The sequence below is a fragment of the Chiloscyllium punctatum genome, chromosome 11, assembly GCF_047496795.1.
Source record: "Chiloscyllium punctatum isolate Juve2018m chromosome 11, sChiPun1.3, whole genome shotgun sequence".
Lineage (NCBI taxonomy): Eukaryota > Metazoa > Chordata > Chondrichthyes > Orectolobiformes > Hemiscylliidae > Chiloscyllium > Chiloscyllium punctatum.
In genome coordinates, this window is record NC_092749.1 from 32,207,060 (window position 1) to 32,228,103 (window position 21,044).

Sequence of the window (21,044 nt, forward strand, 5' to 3'; positions counted from 1 at the left end):
ATTCAACCCATTTGAATTAATTTTTGAACATGAATTAAGAGGACTGCTAAAATTGATTAAGGAGAAATTAATAAGTCAGAATTCAGAGACCACCCATTTGGACTCTGTGTCAAATTTTGGAGAACGATTAAATAGAGCTGGAGAGTTGGCTAGACAGCATTTAAAAGCAAATCGCAGCATACAATGAACAGGAAGCGGATAAGAAATCACAAATTCACAATTTTGCCATTGGGGTTAATGTATTGGTGTTACTTTCAGTAATAGGTGAACTTTTAAAAGCAAGGTTTAGTGGACCTTATTAAATCGAGAGGAAATTGAGTGAGGGACTTGATAGGGACTCGAGACAGGAAGAAATCTCACAGAGTGTGTCATGCGAATATGCTCAAAAGGTATTTTGACAGGAAAGGAAAGCAAGAGGAGAAGGTGTTAATGATTACAGCACAGAAGGAAGAACCAAGTTCAGAGGATTCTGAAGTGGACATACCTCAAATCAAATTGGACAATGAGGAAGTTGTCAAAAATTGGGATAAATTATTGAGTTATTTTCCGCAAAAAAAATCGAAATGCCCTGAAAGAGTTATTACTATCACATGGGGAGATATGCGGAAATAAACTGGGGAGTACTAACCTAATTGTGCATGATGTAGATATAGGAGATGCTGTTCTGATTAAGCAATGTCCTTATACGCAATACCCTTTAAAGTTGGCACAGGTTCAGAAGAAGATAGAACGCATGCTCCATGATAGCATAATCAAAATGAGTTACAGTGACTGGAGTTCTCCCATAGTCATGGTGCCAAAGCCAGATGGTACCCAACAGTTATTTAGATTAGATTACTTACAGTGTGGAAACTGACCCTTCGGCCCAACAAGTCCACACCGACCCGCTGAAGCGCAACCCACCCATACCCCTACATTTACCCCTTTACCTAACACTACGGGCAATTTAGCATGACCAGTTCACCTGACCTGCACATCTTTGGACTGTGGGAGGAAACTGGAGCACGCGGAGGAAACCCATACAGACATGGGGAGAATGTGCAAACTCCACACAGTCAGTCGCTTGAGGTGGGAATTGAACCCGGGTCTTTGGCGCTGTGAGACAGCAGTGCTAACCACTGTGCCACTGTGCCGCCCACTTATATGTGGACTATCGCAAAGTCAATGCAGTTACAAAGACTGATGCATATCCAATTCTGAGGTTGGAGGACTGTGTTGAAAAGATGGGACAAGCAACTTACATTCCCAAGTTGGACTTGCTCAGAGGCTACTGACGGGTACCTTTGTCAGAAAGAGCAAAAGCAATTTCGGCTTTCGTAATGCCAGATGGACTATATCAGTTCAAAGTCATGCCATTTGGTATGAAAAATGCTCCGGCCACATTTCAGAGACTAACTAATAAGGTAATTGCCAGGTTATACATCTGGTATACATCGATGACCTGTGATTTTTATCACTTGTGGAAGAAGCATTTACAGCATTTATCAGACTTGCTCGATCAATGTCAGAAGGCAGGCTTGTTGGGAATCCTAGCTCAAGGTGAATTTTCCCAAGTCACCTTCCTGGTCCATATTATTGGATATAGACAAATGGCCCACAGGAAACCATAACAAAAGTAATTAGGGTATTTCCCACACCATTGGCAAAAAGAATAGTACTACGGTTCCTGGGATTGAATGGACTTGACCGAGAGTTTGTGCCGAATTTTAGCAGCGTGGCTGCTCCAATTACTGAATTGTTAAAAAAGAGCAAGAAGTTTCAATGGACGGAGGACTGTAACAAGGTGTTTGACAGCCTAAAAACTGTGTTAACCACTACCCCAGTATTAGCCAGACTGGATTACAGAAAGCCTTTCAAGGTGGCAATCGTTGCCAGTGATGTGGGTGTCAGTGCGGTGCTCCTGCAGGAGGATGTCGAGGGGATAGAAAGACCCAGCGGGTATTTTTCCAGGAAGTTGAACGTTCATCAACAGAAATATTCAATGGTGGAGAAAGCAACTTTGAGCTTGGTGTTGGCATTCCAACATTTTAGTGTTTATATTATCAGCAACGCATCTGAGACAATCGTATACACTCATCATAACCCATTGACATCTGTGGAGAAATTTAAGGACAAAAATGCCAGACTGTTTAGATGGAGCTTGTTGTTGCAACCATTCAATTTGACAATTGTGCATGTGGCAGGTCTGGAAAACGTGATTGCCAATGCGTTATCGAGACTCAACTGAGGTACAGAGGCATTCGGTGGCGGGTGTGCCTTGAATTTGAATGGGGTTATGCATGTTTGCATGTGTATAGTTAGTATAGTGTCTATGTGTGTTTTAGACTACTAAACAATCCTTTTTTGAGTGGTTTTAAAAATGAAGCCATCTTTGTATATTGATGGTTCTTTTTTTTAAGGGGGAGGTGTCACAAAGCTGGTCTATTTTTCTAAAATGCTGTTCCTTTTCTCAAGGATACTGTGTCCTTGATTTTTCTCAGAGGGCTCATAAACAGTCTGGGTTCCGATTCGACTGGTTTGGTACAGAGATGAAAAGGGTATTGGGAGATCTTTTTGTTTATATGTAAACAGATGAGACTTTAGGCCAAAGCTTTCATGTTTTGGAAGTAACCAGTATATTGGGAGGGGAGTGGTCTGTCCTAAAAGCTGAAGTCTTGTTTGAGTCAGTTCAACGGTGCACAGTGTGGAGAAAGGCTGTTAAACTCTCTCTCCTGCCCTTATAACTTCGACCTGAAACCTCTCAGTTTTACTCGATGATTAAGGGATTTGTTTATTGGGACTGTTGTGTATTTTTGGAACAGCATAATTAAGTCTAGCTTGGATAGACTGAGTTCTGTGGGTATTCTATATTCTGTTCTTTGTGTTTCATTCCATAATTTTGTGAATAAATTTTTGTCTGTGTTAAAACCTGGTAGTCAACCTAGCTAACTTACTCCAGGTAATTTTCACTGTACACTTCCCGAAACAAATACCAAAGTTATGATCGGGGCTGCCTGCTTAAGAATGCTTTGAGTGGTCTGACCTAGTCCACAACACATAAAGCAACATGTTGTATGATAAGAAACAAAGAAAAGGCTGGAGAAAGCAACACATCTCGTAGCATCTGTAGGGAGAGAACAGAGCTAACATTTTGAGTCCAGCACCGCTCTTGATTCACACTGGACTGAAAACATTAGCTCACTTTCTCTCTTCACAGATACTGTCAGACCTACTCAGTTTCTCCAGTATTGGGTGCCTACCTTGAAGAAGTTCTCCTCCTCTCTCCACAAGAATCTCAGAGAGTCTCTCTCACTGCAACCTCCAGGTCATCTCCTCTGCCCTGAAGCTCTTCAGCTCAGCACCTTCCTCAGGACCTGTTCTACCTGCCAATCTTCCTTCCCACCCTATCTGCTTCATCCTCCTTTCTGACCTATCACCTTTATCCCCACCCCGATCCACCCATTGTAGTCTTTGCTACCTTCCCCTACCTTCCTCTCTGACCTATCACTTTCATGGTAAAAAACAATGGCTGCAAATGCTGGAAGCCAGAGTCTAGATTAGAGCGGTGCTGGAAAAGCATAGCAGTTCAGGCAGCATCCGAGGAGCAGTAAAATCGATGTTTCGGGAAAAAGTGCTTCATCAGGAATACAACTGAAGCTCTGCAAGGCTACTTCTGCTCCCAGTTCTTATCTTATGATTTCCTTTGGACACCCAGCCAATATGTTAAAAAACCTGGATCCAAAACCACACAATTCCTTGTAACAAAATTGTTCTACACCACTCCCGAAATGTCGATTTTACTGCTCCTCGGATGCTGCCTGAACTGCTGTGCTTTTCCAGCACCACTCTAATCTAGACCCTATTACCATCATCCCCACCCCGATTCACCTATTGTACTCTTTGCTTCCTTCTCCCCAGCCCCACCCCCTCCCATTTATCTCTCCACCCTGGAGGCTCCCTGCCTTCAGTCCTGATGAAGGCCTTTTGCCCAAAACGTTGATTTTCCTGCTCCTCGGATGCTGCCTGACCAGCTGTGCTTTTCCAGCACCACACTAATCTAGACTCTGATTTCCAGCAACTGCAGTCCCCACTTTTGCCCAGTATTCTCTTTGTTTGTTTCAGATTTACTGTATTTGCTTTCATTTGTGGTATGCGATAATCTCTTAGAGAAAGATTTCTGGATTTTGAAAGTTTCTGGATTATAAAATTATATTGGAATGCCTAGTGTGCACTGGAAAACTGAAGTATAAAACAGGAAAACGCATCAAAAAATTTTGACAAACTTTTGTCCTTATCCAAATATTGTTTGGCCTCCCATGGAACTGTGCTGGTATTTGGGTCTACTCAAAAAAACTTCCAGACAACTAGTAGTAGATAAAAACAATAAACTTCTGAACTGGAAATGTTTCAGTGTTTTTCAGAAGTTTAAAATGCTCAGCACGGATCTGCAGCTTCAAAATTTGTAGTCAGTTGAAGCTGGAGGCTTATCTGCTATTCTTAAAGCCTGGCTGCTTCACCTGATACAGTGTAGATAGACAATGCACTCAGCAGTTTCTCTCCTCATAATTAATAAATAAGCTAGCTGAGGTTCTAAACTTCTTTTGATGAGCGATTGTTCTGTCTGCAATCCAAATATTTAGGCCCTGTGGCAGTATCTGTTTCAATGACTCCCAAGAGTCCTCAAACTGTTTACAATGAGATGATTTGAAAAACTGTCGTCTTGACTTCTTGTTTGTGTTAAATTGAAGGACAGTACAAAAACAAAATCCGACTGGAAAGTTGTTTCATTCTGTGGAGAGAATAATCATCCTTACTTTTAATGTAGTGTTCACCTACTGTGATTTATTACAATGTTCCTATGTGGTATCACAGAAGCACTTAGTCTTTTGTACATTTCTCTACACAGTCATGGTTTATATGGTAACTACATTCAGTTTGAAAGCCTCAGGCCAAAATTCAAAATTGCATGGATTTTGAGTGGAAAACTGAGACTGAGCTGTTAAGTGATAACTCAGATAATTGCTGTATGATTTCTTCTTGATATTACTGCCGGTAAATTTGGATTGGGTTTGCAGACTTGCAGACATTAAATATCACTTTACAATCATGTCTGCTTTTCCAGTAAAATCGCCAAAGACAAAGTTTATGCTGACCCCCTACCATGGAATGCAAGTTGCCACAGCTGTCTTAACTCTTTTCACTTTTCCCTCCATTTTTCAGGCCCGTGGATTATTAGGACATGTGGTGCCAGTGGGCCCAAAGGTCCAACACAGACCCAGTGCAACAATGCTTACAGGAATACAAGTACCTCTGTGGTGGTTGTAGCTAAAGGTTCTTGGAAGGGCATTCAGAAATGGAGAGTGCCATCAACAGACACATACAAGTAAGTGCAGGTTACCTTTCTTTTGCATTTAAACTTGATGTGGAAGCCATTACCAAGGCCGGAATAAATTGCCCATTCCCAAGATGCCTTTGAGAAAGTGGTGATGAACTTTCCTCTGCAATCACAGCAAACTAAATGATGAAGGTCCTTCATCAAGTGTTTGTAGAGTAAAAGATGGTAAGACACAGAATTTACAACAAAAGTTTACAGTGTGATGCAATTGAAGTTATATATTGAAAAAGATCTGGATTGTTTGTTAAGTCTCTCATCTTTTAGAATGATCATCTTGGTTTCAGTTCTTTCATAATTAAATCCCAGAATGTTTTTTAAAGTTACATTCTCAAGTGAACTTTAACAATAGGCACCATGTCTGCCCAGATAATGTAAAAAGAATTCTGAGATTTACACATGAAAGAATTGAAGCCAACATCGTCATTCTAAAAGATGAGAGATTTAACAAACAATCCAGATCTTTTTCAATATATAATTTCAGTTACATCGCACTGTAATTTTTTTCTATCAATTCTGTGTCTTAAGATCTTGTACTCCACAACCACCTGATGAAGGAGCAACACTCCAAAAACTAGTGTTTCCAAATAAACCTGTTGGACTATAACCTGGTGTTGAGTGATTTTTATCTTTGTACACCCCAGACCAACACGAGCACCTCCAAGCATTCATTCTGGTTATTCATGTCTTAATTGTTGCTTTGAAGTGTTTTCCTCGGAGGTAGTTTATATTATGACATCCTAGGATTTGTTTTCATGCACTAAGTCATTGCCTTCTTTCTGGCTTCTTGCCATTTCCTGATTAGTAGTCAGTATGCATACTAATTGACAGAATTAGTGAGAAAAACTGATCCAGAAGCTGGCAGCTCAAGAACACCCCAGTTAAAAAAAAAATTATATCATATCTGGTCAAGGATTCCCAGGTCCTTAACATGAAACAGTCCATCATAGGTGTCTGTGTTTCAGCAAAATATAAGTCCATTGGGAAACATCAAGCGTCTCCTCTGCTGGAGCCCATAACCTATTTGTACGACAGGATCGATAGGAACATTGAAGTAGCAGTAGGCCATTCAGCCTTCCAAGCTTGCTGTTCTACTTGAGGTCACAGCCCATCATCCACCTCATTGCTATACATTATGAGTTATTAATCTCACCCATGAACTTACTGACTGATTGAGCCCGGTAAAAACAAGGACTGCAGATGCTGGAAACCAGATTCTAGATTAGAGTGGTGCTGGAAAAGCAGAGCTGTTCAGGCAGCATCCGAGGAGCTTCCACCCTTCTCTGAGGTAGAGACTTCAAAAGATTTACCAGCCTCTGAGTAAAGAATTTCCTCATCTCAGTCCTAAATGATGTGCCTTTTCTCAGAGACTGTGTTCTATGTTTCTAGAGCACACAGTCAGGGAAAACATCTTTCCTACAAATACTATGTCTATCTTTTTCAGAATTTTGTAAGTTTCTGTGAGATTATCTTCCATTCTTCTGAAGTCCAGAAAATCCGGCCCAGTGTTCTCAATCTCTCCTTGTAGGACAGGAAAAAAAGTTTGATGAGGCTACACTGCACTCCCAGCATAGCAATATATCTGCTCTTAGCTGAAAATACTAGAAATGTACACAGTGCTCCAAGTGTGGTCTCACCAGTGCTCTAGGCAATTGAAGCAAAAATTCTTTGCTCCTGTACTTGAATCCTCTTATCATAAAGGCTGCGTGCCTTATAAATTTCTTGCTGCACCTGCATGCTTGCTTTCAGTGTCTTATGAACAAGGATGCTTTGGTCCCTTTGTTTCACAACACTCTCCAATCTCTCATCATTAAGGAAATATTCTGCATCTTTGTTCCTCCTAGTAAAGTGGATAACCTCACAAATATCCATGTTGTCTTCCACCTGCCATGTTCTTACCCACTTACTCAGCCTGTCTAAGTCTCTTTGAAGCCCTCTTGCATCTTTCTCCCACCTGATATTCTCATTGAGTTTAGTATAATCTGCAAACTTTGAAATATTACAATTGATCCCAACACCATTGATACAGATTATGACAAGCTTGGGCCCAAACACTAATCCTTGTGTTTCCTCACTGATCCCACCCCATGCACCTATGTTGCTCTCGGTCCCAATGCTTCAATTTTGAAAATCCAAATACGCAACATCCATAGATTTACCCTGATTGACTCTGTTAGTAGCATCCTGAAAAAACTCTATCATGTTTATCAAACATGATTTCCCCTCCATAAATCCATGCTGACTCTGTTCATTATTTCCTAAATATTCAATAATCACATGCTACCTAGTAGATTCCAGCAGTTTCCTTATTACTGACATCGGGGTGGGGGGGGGGGGGGGTGGGTAACAGATCCATAGTTCCCTGTTTTCTCTCTCTCCCTCTGTTCTTAAACAGTGTAATTATATTTCCAGTCTTCCCATGTATAGGCACCACTGCAGAATGAATAGAACATTGAAAGATAATCACCAATTTATCAATCATCTCTTTTGCCACCTTCTGCAACAGTCTGGAGTGAAGGTTATTATTATCCCATGTATTTATCAACTTTTAGTCTTATTAATTTCTTCAGTACTACTTTTTGACTAATGCTAGTTGCATTCACTTTCACATTCTCAGCATACCCTTACATCTTTATTATTTCAGGGAGACCTCTTGGATCTTCCTCTATAAAGATGAAGACAAAATACCTATTTAGCTTCTTTGCCATTTCTCTATTTCCTCATATATATTCTCCCACCCCTACATTTAATGGACCCCACTTTTGTCTTTGTTAACCATTTCTTTTTTACAATCCATTTTTAAGTGGTTCTAGTTATTTCCCATTCATGTTTCATTCTCTTTTTCTTAATCAGTTTCTTGTCTTCTCTTTTTGAAGTTCTCCCAATCCTCAGGCTTACTTTTTTTTGGTGATTGTTTTAGCCTCCTCCTTTGATATAATATTATCTTTGTTAACCATAGTCAATAAAGTGTGGCGCTGAAAAAAAAACACTGCAGGTCAGGCATCATCTGAGGAGCAAGAGAGTCGATGTTTTAGGCTTAAGACCTTCATCAGACTCTCTTGCTCCTCAGATGCTGTCTGATCTGCTGTGCTTTTACCAGCGTCACACTTTATCGACTCTGACTTCTCCAGCATCTGCAGTCCTCACTACCTCCTCTTTGTCAACCATTGCTGACTTGCCTTTTCTGTCAGGTATTTTTGATCGAAGGAGCATATGTTTTTTGATAAACAAGTAATACTTACTTAAATCCCTATTACCTAGCTACAACCAGACATTTTGATCTATTTTTCCAATCCACCAATAGACAACTTCCTCCCCATACTTCCATAATTTCAAACTTAATGAGAAATTCCATCATATCATGATCACTATTCCCTAAAAAAGATGTACAACAAGGTTATTAATTAGCCTTTTCGCATTGCATATTATTAGACCTAAAATAGCCTGTTCCCCAGTTGGTTTCTCAACATATTGTTTCAGAAATCTACCTCAAATGTATTGCAGAAATATTTCCTCCACAGCATTCATGCTCATTAGCTATATCCAGTCTATATATAGATCAAGGTAATCCAAGTTGCATTCCCTTTGGTACATACATTTCTAATTTCTTCTGATTAATACTGTGCTCTGGATTACCATGCCTTTTGGTGGCCTAGAAACCATTCCCTCCGATCTTTGTTGCCCTCGCTGTTTCTAAGGTCCATCTAAAAAGATTGTGCATTCTGTTCTTCAAATTAGTATTTTTCTTTCCCTAACACACTGATCCCATTGCTTATTGTCAATACTACCCCACCAGCTTATTCCTTTCTTCTTTCCTTCCTACAATTTGACTTTCCTTAATGTTCAATACCTGTCTTGGTCACCCTACAGCCACATCTCTGTAATGGCAATTCGACCATGCACTTCGACAAGCCTCACTGGGATTGCAAGCTGGAATTCAAGCCTGCTACACCAGGGGTTCATCACAAAGTTTGCAAAATTCCTGAATGCACAAGTCTTTTTAGACCCAGGTTTATAGAAAGATCGTAAAATTCTCCCTGAACATGTATAGATGCAGAGAAGAAATTGGCGTTATGGGTGAAGGAAAAAACATAGAAGGTCCTTGTCCCCAGGGTTTACTGAGATGGCAGGTTACTTCTGGATTGTCAGGACTTGCTGTTCCTTGGTTACCTATCTCCAGGTACTTTTACTTGCTTGCAGGAGGTACAGAGCAACTGGTTCTCAACTTATAAAGGCTCTAACTTATTGGTTGAAAGCAACAGCTTCCAGCAACTGGTGAGGGAAAATAAACTAGTTTTAGCTTTCTTCTTCACCGCATAGAGAAAGAAACCATTTCTCTTCCCAAAAGGCTTCTGATCTTAATGTTCACACCCACAAGTTGTTCAGCTAATTGCGAGCCAAGCATATAGCTTTGTGCAGGTGGAAGGCCTTTGTCAGCAAGAAGTGGTCACCACTTCATGGGTCATTGAACTATTGTCGCCAGCTAAGTCTCCATTTATACACATTTCCCGGTGACAGTTTGGCTGCAACTAAAATGCTCCTCCTGGTTGAACAAATCAACTCCCACTATTCTTGGCATCATTCTCAAAAGTTAAATATTGTGTCAAAGTATGTAAAGTCCTCAATCAGGTCGACCAGGCTAACAGAAAAACATGGACCAGGTTTTTCTGTACCTAACCTGTTCCAAGTAAATAGGTTATAGCCTCAGGTATACAATTATTAATTGTTGACATATAACTCTATTCGGTGAAATTTAAAACACTCTTCTTAAAATCCACCTGCACAAACATATGTAGATTAGATTCCCTACAGTGTGGAAACAGGCCCTTTGGCCCAACCCTCCAAAGAGTAACCCACCCAGACCCATTTCCCTCTGACTAATGCTATGGGCGATTTAGCATGGCCAATTCACCTGACCTACGTATCTTTGGACTGTGGGAGGAAACCCAGAGCAAACCCGCACATGTATGGGCCGAATGTGTAAGCTCCACACAGACAGTCACTCAAGGCTGGAATTAAACCTGGGAGAATTAAACCTGGGACCCTGGTGTTGTGAGGCAGCAATGCTAACCACTGAACCACCATACCACCCATAGAGAGACAGCTAAACATTGCTGTTACATGTGCAGGGACAAAAAAATACTGAGAAAAGAGTTCACTAGCAGAAGTCCTCGAGATTCGAAGGAGTGTTCCTATTGTTTCCCAAGTTCTTCAGTTCTCTGATATTTTACTTCTGGTTCTCTCCCTTCACAGGAGGCACAGAAAGACTGATTCATGATTTATTTGTTAAAAGCAACAGCTTACAGCAACTGATGGGACAAAAAACATTGTCATTCTTCAGGCTTTAGGTACTTTACTAGAGAGAGAGAGAGAGAGAGACACACACACACCACCTGCTCTTCCAGCAGTCTAAAGCGTTCTAGCAGTATTATTCATGTCCACAAGCTCTTCAGCTACCCAGAAATAATCAGATACTTTTTGTTAGGCTGATGTCATCCACAACTAGTCACAACCCCACAAACCAATCAGTAAGCTATTGACGGCCAAATCTCACTTTTTATACACCCCCCAGTGCTATGCTGATGTTATCACTATATTAGGGTGGGGGCGGCATGGAATTCACAGCATCACTACCCCAGTGCAAATATGAGGCTTTCTTCTGTGGAACCTCCAGCTCACGTCTAGCTAAAATTCATGTTACAACAGCGAAGTACCATTATTACATTTCAATAAATGCAAAATTCTATAGAAGCTGGAAATCTAAAACAAACAGAGAATGCTGGAGAGATTTAGTTATTCTGGCAGTATTTGTGGAGGGAGAAACACAGTTAACTCTTTTGAAGCTGGTGCCAGATTCAAAATATTAACTCTGTTTCTCTCTCCACAGACGAGAAAGTGATGATTGCAGATGCTGGAGATCAGAGTCAAAAAGTGTGGTGCTGGAAAAGCACAGCCGGTCAGGCAGCATCCGAGGAGCAGGAGAGTTGATGTTCAGGCATAAGCCCTTCATCTTCTCTCTCCACAGATGCTGCCAGAACTGCTGAGATTTTCTCGCATTTTCTGCGTTTCTGTGTTTCTTACTCCAATCCACTTTTGAATACCTATGTGTGATGATGCTGCTGGTTTTTCTTTTCCTCAGCGGGTTCGTAAACACAGAGCCTCCAGGAGGTGTAGGTTTGAAGTGCATTAGGGACAGTTTGATTATAGCTAACAGATACTGCCTCAGCCAAAAGGTTTCCAAGTTTTGAAAAAAATGCTTGTATGATGAAAGGGGAGTGGCCGGTTCTCCCAGCTCAGTTTTTCTCTGGTTTGGTTTGGTTTTAGCCAGCAGTCTGGCTGTTCAGGGTTGCTAGTCAATTGTGAAGCTGCTGGACCCAAAGAAGCAGAACCATGCTGATCCTCTCTCTCTCTCTGACATCTCTCCTGTAAGCCCTGTGTTGAATTTTTTCTTTTTTCACAAACGGGTGTTTGTGGGGGTTGTTGCAAGTATTTGGAACTGTATCACTAAGTTGGGATAAAATGTTGGGTTTTCAGATATGTTAAATTATTCTACATTCTGTTCTCTTTTGTTTGTGTTTCATTTGGCAATCTTGCGAATAATTTCTGTTTTGTTTAAAACCAAGTGGTTGGGCCAGCTGCATCACTCCTGGAATCTCCACTGTATACCCTCTTAAAACAACTAGCAAAGTTGAGGTTTGGGCTACTTTCTTGAAATGTTTTGAGAGGGCCTGGCCTTGTCCATAAACACATGTTTCTAATAGATTGGAGGGGACTCACATCTTGCTCAAGTTGCTGGAAAATGCAATGAAAGCTACTTGTATATCACTCTAATAAAGTGGATCAAAATACCCTTTGTATAAAAAAGGAATAAAATGGTCAAAACACTAGAGTGTGCTTCAGGGGCAGCTCCATGGTTATGAACACAGGAATTCCTAGACGTTTAAGTGTCCACTCAGTCATTCTCCAGTTTAGTTTGGGGGCAAGCTGAGATTCTGTACCTTAGAAGGCCCCCCTAATCTCCAGGAATCCTGTGTTCTGGCCTTACCCGTGACCCTTGCATTAAAAAAGACTGGATTTTCAAGCTCAGAACTGTACATCATTTTCCAGTACTCTTTGGTATGCCAAACACTTTGAAATGCTTTAATAGATGTGATAAACTGCTAATTTCCTGTTAATTATATGATTGATCCGGACAATTCTGGAGAAGAGCATGCAGTTTCGGTCAGTTTATTTCAAAAACCATTAAAAGCCTTTCTAAAGAGTAATGATGTCAAGCCTTCAGAGACTAATGCATGAGAATAGCTTAATTATCTAATTATAGTTTCATTTGCAAGAAGATTGAGGGGAGACAAATAAAAAGTGTAGCTTTCATTAAATGAAATTTAAACAAGAGCACTGAAGAATGGGAGTCTAACACAAACATAAAGCAATACTTGAACTTCAAGAAAAATTAGCACAGCGTAGTAAATAGTGAAAGAAACTCATAGAGGTTAATTCAGGGCCACATTTATCATCAGATTATGATTTGTTGAGAAAGATTATAGGAGTTATAGAGCTATAAACAGGACTACTCATTTTATTCAGCAGAGGTTAGGCAGGAAACTTGGGGATGAATCCTACCATAGTTTCGCCATGTGTCATTTCTGTTGAGTTTAATGGAAGGTTTCTCTTTGCAAGACCTCATAGATGTTTCTCATGCTATCATCCCAAACGTGCCTCATTAACTACTTACCACATTCTTGTGGTGCCCTTCATATCCAATCCCACCCCTATATTTCCATTCCCTGTAGCTGGAAGTATTTACCATTACTGGAATACCCAGAAACCCTGACATCACACTATCTTTAAAACACTGATGTTCACTCAGTCAATTACTAGTAGCCAAAAGCGGATGGCACAGAGGAGGGAAATTTTTTTCCCCAGGATTGGCTGAGATTGCTACAACCCTCGACCCTCCCATCATGTTCTGAGAATGTGCAGCAATGTAGGAAGAACATCAGTGGATTTCTCCACCCTACTAACATCTTCTCTCTAACACCTTTCACTCATTCTAACTCTGCTATTGCTCCCCATGTTCCATCAAGCCTTAAGTTCTACCATTCCCAATACTGGCAACATCTTCCCTCACCCACTCAAACTTCTTGATGCAAGGGACACTGTGTGACCTCTGCGCTGCCAATTTGCATACTTGGACCACCACACTGACTTTCCTCCACATTCGCCCACCAGCAGCTATGCCACTTAATCCCTTCATTTTGTTCCAAGCAAAGAAAATACTGCCCATAATAGAGCCAAAAGAGCCCCCCACCCGGTGAGAACCAAGAGTAATGATATCAAGCCTTCACCTCCAGCAAAAAGAGTATCCTAACCCTGGCCACCTGAGAGGCTAACAAACCCTGTCCAAGCACCTGGACAGATTTTGGAGACTGTCCTTGGCTGACTTTGCCAGGATCTGCCTTTTGGCTTGGAATATGTGTAGTTCCTGAGGACCAGAGGAAGAGATTCTGCTTGAGTGCTGCAGGTTTGACGTAGCGTTCGTGTGCTGGCGGGGGAGAAACCACGGGGATCGTGTTGCGAGTCGTCGGAGCTGCTAGAGACCATCGCTGGATCGTGATTGGACGTTGGAGGATTGTTTGGTTGTGCTGACCTGCTCTTGGTGGATCTTTATGCTGGCTTCAGCCTAACGCCAGTTCAGGTACCAGCCAACCTCAGAGCTGTGGCCTCAGCAGCCGCTCGCAGCCCTGACCAGGGCATTCGCAACACAGTCAGGATGACTGTGAAGAAGGTGGAGGAGCACACACCAGTCGATCGGACGGTGTTCGTGAAGAAGATTTTGCTGGAGTGCTGCAGGTTCGAAGCAGCGGACGTCTACTGCCTGCAGGATTTCCCTGAGGCAGGCTATTTCGATGTGACCTTCAGGAGCGTGAAGAATTGTGAGCAGCTCCTGAAGGTCTTCAAGGAGAAGGAAGGGGAACCTCTGTTCTCCATCTTGTCGGCAGTCTTGTTGTGTGTGCTTCCTGCACAGACGAGTCAGGTTGTAACAGTCCAGATGTACAACCCTCATGTCCCAGCAGCAGATGTCCTGACCTTTTTGAGAAGATACGTCCAGCTCGAGGGAGAGAGTACCGATGTGGTCGATCCTTTCGGGATCTTGACCAGCAAATGACAGGTCAGGGTAACCCTGAGGGTCGATGTCAGTGGGAACATCCTCCATCCACCCTCCAGCTTTGCCATCGGAGGAAGCAGACGTTACCTGACATACGCAGGGCAGCCAAAAGTGTGCCGAACCTGCGGGAGGTCAGGCCACATGGCAGCGGATTGTAAGGTGACCGTCTGCCGAAACTGCAAGCAGGAAGGTCACCCGACCAAGGAATGTAAGGAGGCCAAGAACTGTAATCTGTGCGGAGAGGCGGGCCACATGTACAAGGCCTGCCCAAGACGGGGGGGCCACCACCCATGCACAGATGGCCGGAGGTGGCAACACGAGCCGCGGACCGACAAAGTCCAGCGAGGTACCACAAAACAGCACGGGACTAGTGTCTGGAGGCACCCAGAAGGAAGGGCAGGCTATAGCGGAGCAGACGGCAGACAGCGGGGAGATGCAGCAGCCGATCCAAGCTCCTTCAAGACAGACGGAGGAAATGGAAGAGGAGGGATCAAAGGAGGCAGAGGATTGGATTACTGTCAAAAGCAGGAAGAGGAAACCTCACAAAGCCACCCAGCGAAGGGGGAAGCGACACCTACACGACGAGGATATAGGCAGCTCTTCCGACGGTGAGGACGGGCGCAAGGAGGGTCGTCACCAGCGGAAGAGACAGAGCGCCGTGGGGAGAAACGAGGGCAGCATCGCCCAAGCAGGAAAAAACGATCCCTCTGAGGGGATGGGTAAAGGCCTCCCCCCACCCGGTGAGAACCAAGCGGTACCCACCAGCCCACAGCTCCAGGTAACTGGGAGCAGCGGTCCTGTGACAGCCCCTCTGTCAGATGGAGAACTGGACTATGCAGACCTTGGGCCCGACCCGAAGACACCAGAGCAGGAAAATGGCCCCAGTGGAGCCGGACAGCTACCTCAGCCCTGGGAGGGTCCAGCAGTTTGCCGTCACCACGGGGATGCACACAGCTACCCCAGAGGGGCAAGACCAGCAGCAAATGGACACTGTTAACCTCGTAAACTGTTAAAATGGGGTTAAAAGTTGCCAGCATCAATGTGCATAGCATCAAATGGGCTACGCAATGTGTTTCTACCATGGCCTTCCTGGCCAACATTAAAGCTGACGTCCTGATTCTGCAGGAGTGTGGAATACTACACCTCAGCAGCTACAGGAGATGGTTGAGCTGGTGGGCCCATCGGCCGTCAGTTTGGTTGGGGGGCAACGATAGCCGTGCCTCCGGCCTGGGTATCCTGTTGCGAGGAGGCAACTTCACCATCTCCAAGGTTAAGGAGGTGGTGGGCGGGCACCTCCTTTTGCCGATGTCATGTACAGGAATGCTCCCCGAGACTGATTAATGTGTACGCCCCAGTGGGTAAGAGTGAACGGTTGGCCGTCCTGCAGCAGCTTCCACTATTGCTGGCTACGTCCAGGCCGGTCATTCTGGCCGGAGACTTCAACTGTATCATTGATGCAGATGGACGATCCGGCGGGGGGGACAGTAAACTGGAAGCCATGTCCACAGCCCTGATGGACAAGGTCAAAGACGCCAAGCTGCACGACGTCTTCAGCACCCCTGTAGACGGAGCGCAGCATAGATACACCTGGTCACGGGCAGACGGGTCTATCCGCTCAAGGATAGATTACCTGTTTGTGTCCCGAACGCTCTCGGTCAGATCCACCGACGTCAAGCCGGTGTTCTTCTCTGACCACTGCCTCCTGCTGGCCAACTGTCACCTACAGGACGAACAGCGGGCGGGCAAGGGAAGGTGGAAACTGAACACAAAGCTGTTGACCCCGGGAAACATTGAGGAGCTCAAGAGGGACTACACAGGTTGGAGAACTGTGAAGCCCCTCTTTGAGTCCCCAGCGGACTGGTGGGAAACAGTAAAAGGGAACATCAAGAAGTTCTTCATCCTCAAAGGTGTTCAGGAGGTGAGAGAGAGGTGGGGAAAACTGTCCCAGCTCCAGGAAATTATTCAGAACCTGCTCCTGCTGCAGACGATGGGGGTGGACGTCATGGAGGACCTCAAGGAGGTGAAAGGCCAGCAAGCCTCGCTCTTTGCCTCGGAGGCCTCCAGGATAATCTTCCGGTCCAGGGTCCGCTCGGTGGAACAGGACGAGACGTGCTCACATTTCTTCTTCCAGAAGGTGCACAAAGAGAGCTCCGTGCTTAGCAGCCTGAAGGAAGAAGATGGCTCGATTACATCATCTCAGGCTGACGTCATGAGGATCAGTAAATCCTTCTATGCCAGTCCGTATGACACGAAGCCGACCGACAGCGTGGCCTCCCAGTCGTTCATGTCCTCTATCACGGAGGTCTTAGACGACAGAACACACGAGAGGCTGGACCAGTCGCTATCTCTGGACGAGCTGACCAAGGCCCTCGAGTCCTTCGCAAAGAATAAAACTCCCGGAAGCGACGGCTTACCGGTTGAGCTCTGTTCCGCTCTGTGGGACTTGATTGGCCAGGACCTGCTGGAGGTGTATGTCAGTATGCTTCGGGCAGGTACCATGAGTGAATCCATAAGGAAAGGCATCATCTACAAGCGGAAGGGGGAGAGGGAGGAACTCAAAAATTGGAGACCAATCTCACTGTTGAATGCGGATTACAAAATTCTGTCAAAGGTAATCGCCAACCGGGTCAGGTCTGCTGTGGGGTCGGTGATTCACCCTGACCAAACCTGTGCTGTACCAGTCAGGAAGATCGCTGAGAGTCTCACACTCCTCAGGGATACAATCGCCCACGTGCAGGACAGACGGTTGGACACCTGCCTGATCAGCCTGGACCAGGAGAAAGCCTTTGACAGAATATCGCACAGGTATATGAGAGATGTTCTCTCCAAAATGGGCTTTGGGGAGGGAATCTGCAATTGGATCAGACTGCTCTACACCAACATTGTCAGTGCAGTCTCAATCAATGGGTGGGAATCAGATAGCTTCCCAGTCAGATCTGGAGTCAGGCAGGGCTGCCCTCTCTCTCCTGCCTTGTCTGTGTGCTGCATAGAGCCATTTGCCGAGTCCATCAGGAAGGATGCGAGCCTGAGAGGGGTGACTATTCCTGGCAGCGGGGGCCTCCAGGTTAAGGCCTCCCTGTATATGGATGATGCCGCCGTTTTCTGCTCGGATCTGCTGTACGTGCACAGACTCATGTGCATATGTGACCAGTTCGAACGGGCCTTGGGGGCCAAGGTAAACCGAGGCAAGAGTGAGGCCATGCTCTTCGGGAACTGGGCCGACCAATCCTTGATCCCCTTCACCGTCAGGACCGACCACCTGAAGGTGCTGGGTATTTGATTCGGGGGGGCTGGGGCGTACGCCAAGTTTTGGGAGGAGTGTATCAGCAAAGTGAGGCAGAAACTGGGCAGATGGAAGCTATGGTCACTCTCCATCGCGGAAAAAAACCTGGTCATCAGGTGTGGGGCACTGTCTTTGCTATTATACGGGGCACACGTCTGGCCTATTCCCAGAACCTGTGCCGCTGCAGTCACCCGGGCCATCTTCCAGTTTATATGGAGGTCAAAGATGGACCAGGTCCGAAGGGACTCACTGTACAAAGGTCTGGGCAATGGGGGAAAAAATACACCCAATGCCACCCTCACCCTGATGGCCACCTTTGTGTGTGGCTGCATCAAGCTGTGCGTGGATCCCTGGTACGCAAACACCAAGTGTCACTACGTACTGAGGTTCTACCTGTCCCCGGTGTTGCGAAGGATGGGCCTGGCCTCGCTGCCGCGGAACGCTCCAAGTAGTTGGACCGTTCCGTATCACCTGTCCTTCGTGGAGAAGTTTATGAAGAAAAACACCTTTGACCACAAGTCCATCAGGAAGTGGTCAGCACGTAGTGTCCTTGAGACCCTTCGGGAAAAGGAGAGGACGGATCCTATCGAGCGGTTCCCTGAGCAGACTGTCAAAGCCATTTGGCAGAATGCCTCATCGCCAGAACTTTCCAACAAGCACCAAGACATGGCTTGGCTGGTGGCGAGAAGGGCTCTGCCTGTGAGATCCTTTATGCATGTCCGGACTCTCTGCCGCACCACACGCTGCCCTCAAAGCGGCTGCGGGGGCGACGAGACTGTCACACACCTCCTTCTGGAATGTGCCTACGCAGAAGAAGTCTGGAGAGGAATGGAGTGGTGTTTGTCGAGGTTCGTCCCGAGCAGCGCCGTGACGCAGGACTCCGTGCTCTACGGCCTATTCCCCAGGACGCACACAGAGACGAACATCAACTGTGCCTGGAGGATCATCAACTCGGTGAAGGACACTCTCTGGGGGGTCCGAAACCTGTTGATCTTCCAGCTGAAGGAGTTGACCCCGACTGAGTGTTGCAGACTGGCACATTTCAAGGTCCAGGACTACGTGTTGAGGGACGCGCTGAAGTTTGGGGCAGCTGCCGCCAAGGCGCGGTGGGGAAAGACCACCGTGTAACGTCTGCCTGCCTAAAGAAGAACAGGGGGCCCACGCAGTCATTTGGGCTCTGCTGACACCTCAGCTAAAAATGTAATCATACAGACCTGTAAATAGGAATGATTACTCTGTTTCGGTATGCAAACAAATGGAATGTTTACATATGTATGGCATGTCCAACTGTACAGACCATTAAAGTATTTTATGAATAAAGTATATTTTTGAAATTAAAAAAAAGACTTTGCCAGGATCCCATGACTGAAGGGTGCCTTTCTTACCTTGAGTGATGGCCGCCTCTATTAAGTGAAGGAGAAAGTGTTCCCAATGGAATAAAAATTGACCTGCTGTGAGTGAAACTAAACCAAGTCCACACATTGCCATTTGATAGATTTTCTGTTGTCATGCTCTTTCAGTGGAGTGATGTACAGGGCCTTTTTAGTCTAGCGTGGGAGCAGAAAACAATGTACTCATCTATCTAGAAAAGGCTCTGACATCAAACAAGAATTGGTTTATTGCATGATAGCAACTTATTACAGATTACATTGACATGATGGATGTTGTTTCAGAGACTATGAGGAAGACTTGGATGGTAGGTCTTACTCCTCTGAGATCGTTTGCTGTTCTGTCCACAAGACCTTATGGAATCCTTATAATGGTTGGCGCACATTTGTGCTCTTCAGTATCAAACCTTTCAGAATCATATAGAACATCATCTCTGAAGATTCTTTCTATATTAGCATTATGCATTTGTGGGTATAATTACATTTACAATTTCCGATTTCACAAACAGACTTTGGGTGGGATATGCTGATCAGTGTGGCCATTGGTGAGAAAGTTAGGGGAATCAAGAGAAACTGGCAATGAGAAGCTTCCTGACTTTGGGAGCAAAATATTCCCAAGTGTTAAATGCTGAGATGAAATACTCACTAGTGAGTGGGAAGTGGCCTATTGGCATGTATTAGTATGTAATAACATCCTCATTTCTTCTCATTGAAATGCAGTTCCCCATTCTCCCACCTGCCAGATAGAAACTAGACCATTCCTGGCATTCAAGTCAGAATGGTAACTTGGCAACTCCAGCTCATCACTTGCCCTATCTAACTGTAACATCTCAGAGTAGGCTCCATGCAAACAATTGCTGTTCACCTTGAAATGCAGACAGTAGGATGCCAATTTCTGTCCATATCTAGGGCAATTGACAGAAACCATGGGTGTAGCTGTGGGCTGCCAACATTTGACCGAACGTACAACTGGCATTAGAGATGGCATGACACTAGTGCGTGGATGTCCCAGCAGTGGCGAGTATTTCTGGCTGTGTCAAGTGGGAAATGCAATGAATGAGGTGCCTTGGGGCATGGGTATGGGTAAGGAGGCAAATTTGGGAAGATTGTTTGAGAGAACGCATGGTAAAATTCAGCCATTGTTACAGAGACTATGAGGAGGACTGGGTATTAGGTCATATTCCTCTGGAATCCTGAGCTGTTTGGCCTGCAGATTCATGTGACTTCATCATAGAGGATGGTGCTTTTGGCACTTGTCCACATTAACCCTTTCATAACCAGACACAGCAGGTTCAGCAGCTGTGGCTACTACTGAATCCTCTACAAGCTAGTATGTTGCTGTCTCAAGCAGGCAGGGAGGCTGGCCCAGCAAGTCTACTTTGAACCCTACTCCCCTCATCAAGACCACTTGCCAGAAGACCACTTTCTCCTCTGCCTCAGGAATCTGGAGTCAACTGAGGAAAATCCCTCCAGAAACGTGGGCTTCTATCAGTTGGTCTTATGTCACCATGAATTTACTGACTTTGATAGGACCCTTTTGAGGACAACTTACCCTCCCATTCCTCAAACTCACATTTATGAAAATGACCTGGGTATGGGATGGAGGCAGGAATCAATATTCAGGTAGGTTCTCCAATATTCCACATCTGTATGGCTCCATTCCTGTCTCCAGTGGGCTTCCCTTTGTCTCTGATGTTGCAGGTTTGATGAACCAAATGTGTTTTCCCCTCCTGGATTTTGTTTAGTCAGGCTGAGGTCAATTGCTATCCTTCTTCAACATTGCAAACTAATCCAAGGAACAATTATTGGATAAGCTGAGTTGGGTATCAGGCAAAG

The 21,044-nt window shown here is 44.7% G+C and overlaps 1 protein-coding gene across 1 annotated transcript in view; it reads left to right on the forward strand.

Annotated features, from left to right (window-relative positions):
- The window catches only part of LOC140482871 (ALK tyrosine kinase receptor-like), a 1,059,465-nt gene that overhangs the window by 856,720 nt on the left and 181,701 nt on the right, over positions 1-21,044 (forward strand). The window contains exon 12 of the mRNA XM_072580591.1: positions 5,200-5,362. Coding sequence (XP_072436692.1) covers positions 5,200-5,362 — 163 coding nt within the window. The remainder of the gene's footprint in view (positions 1-5,199; positions 5,363-21,044) is intronic.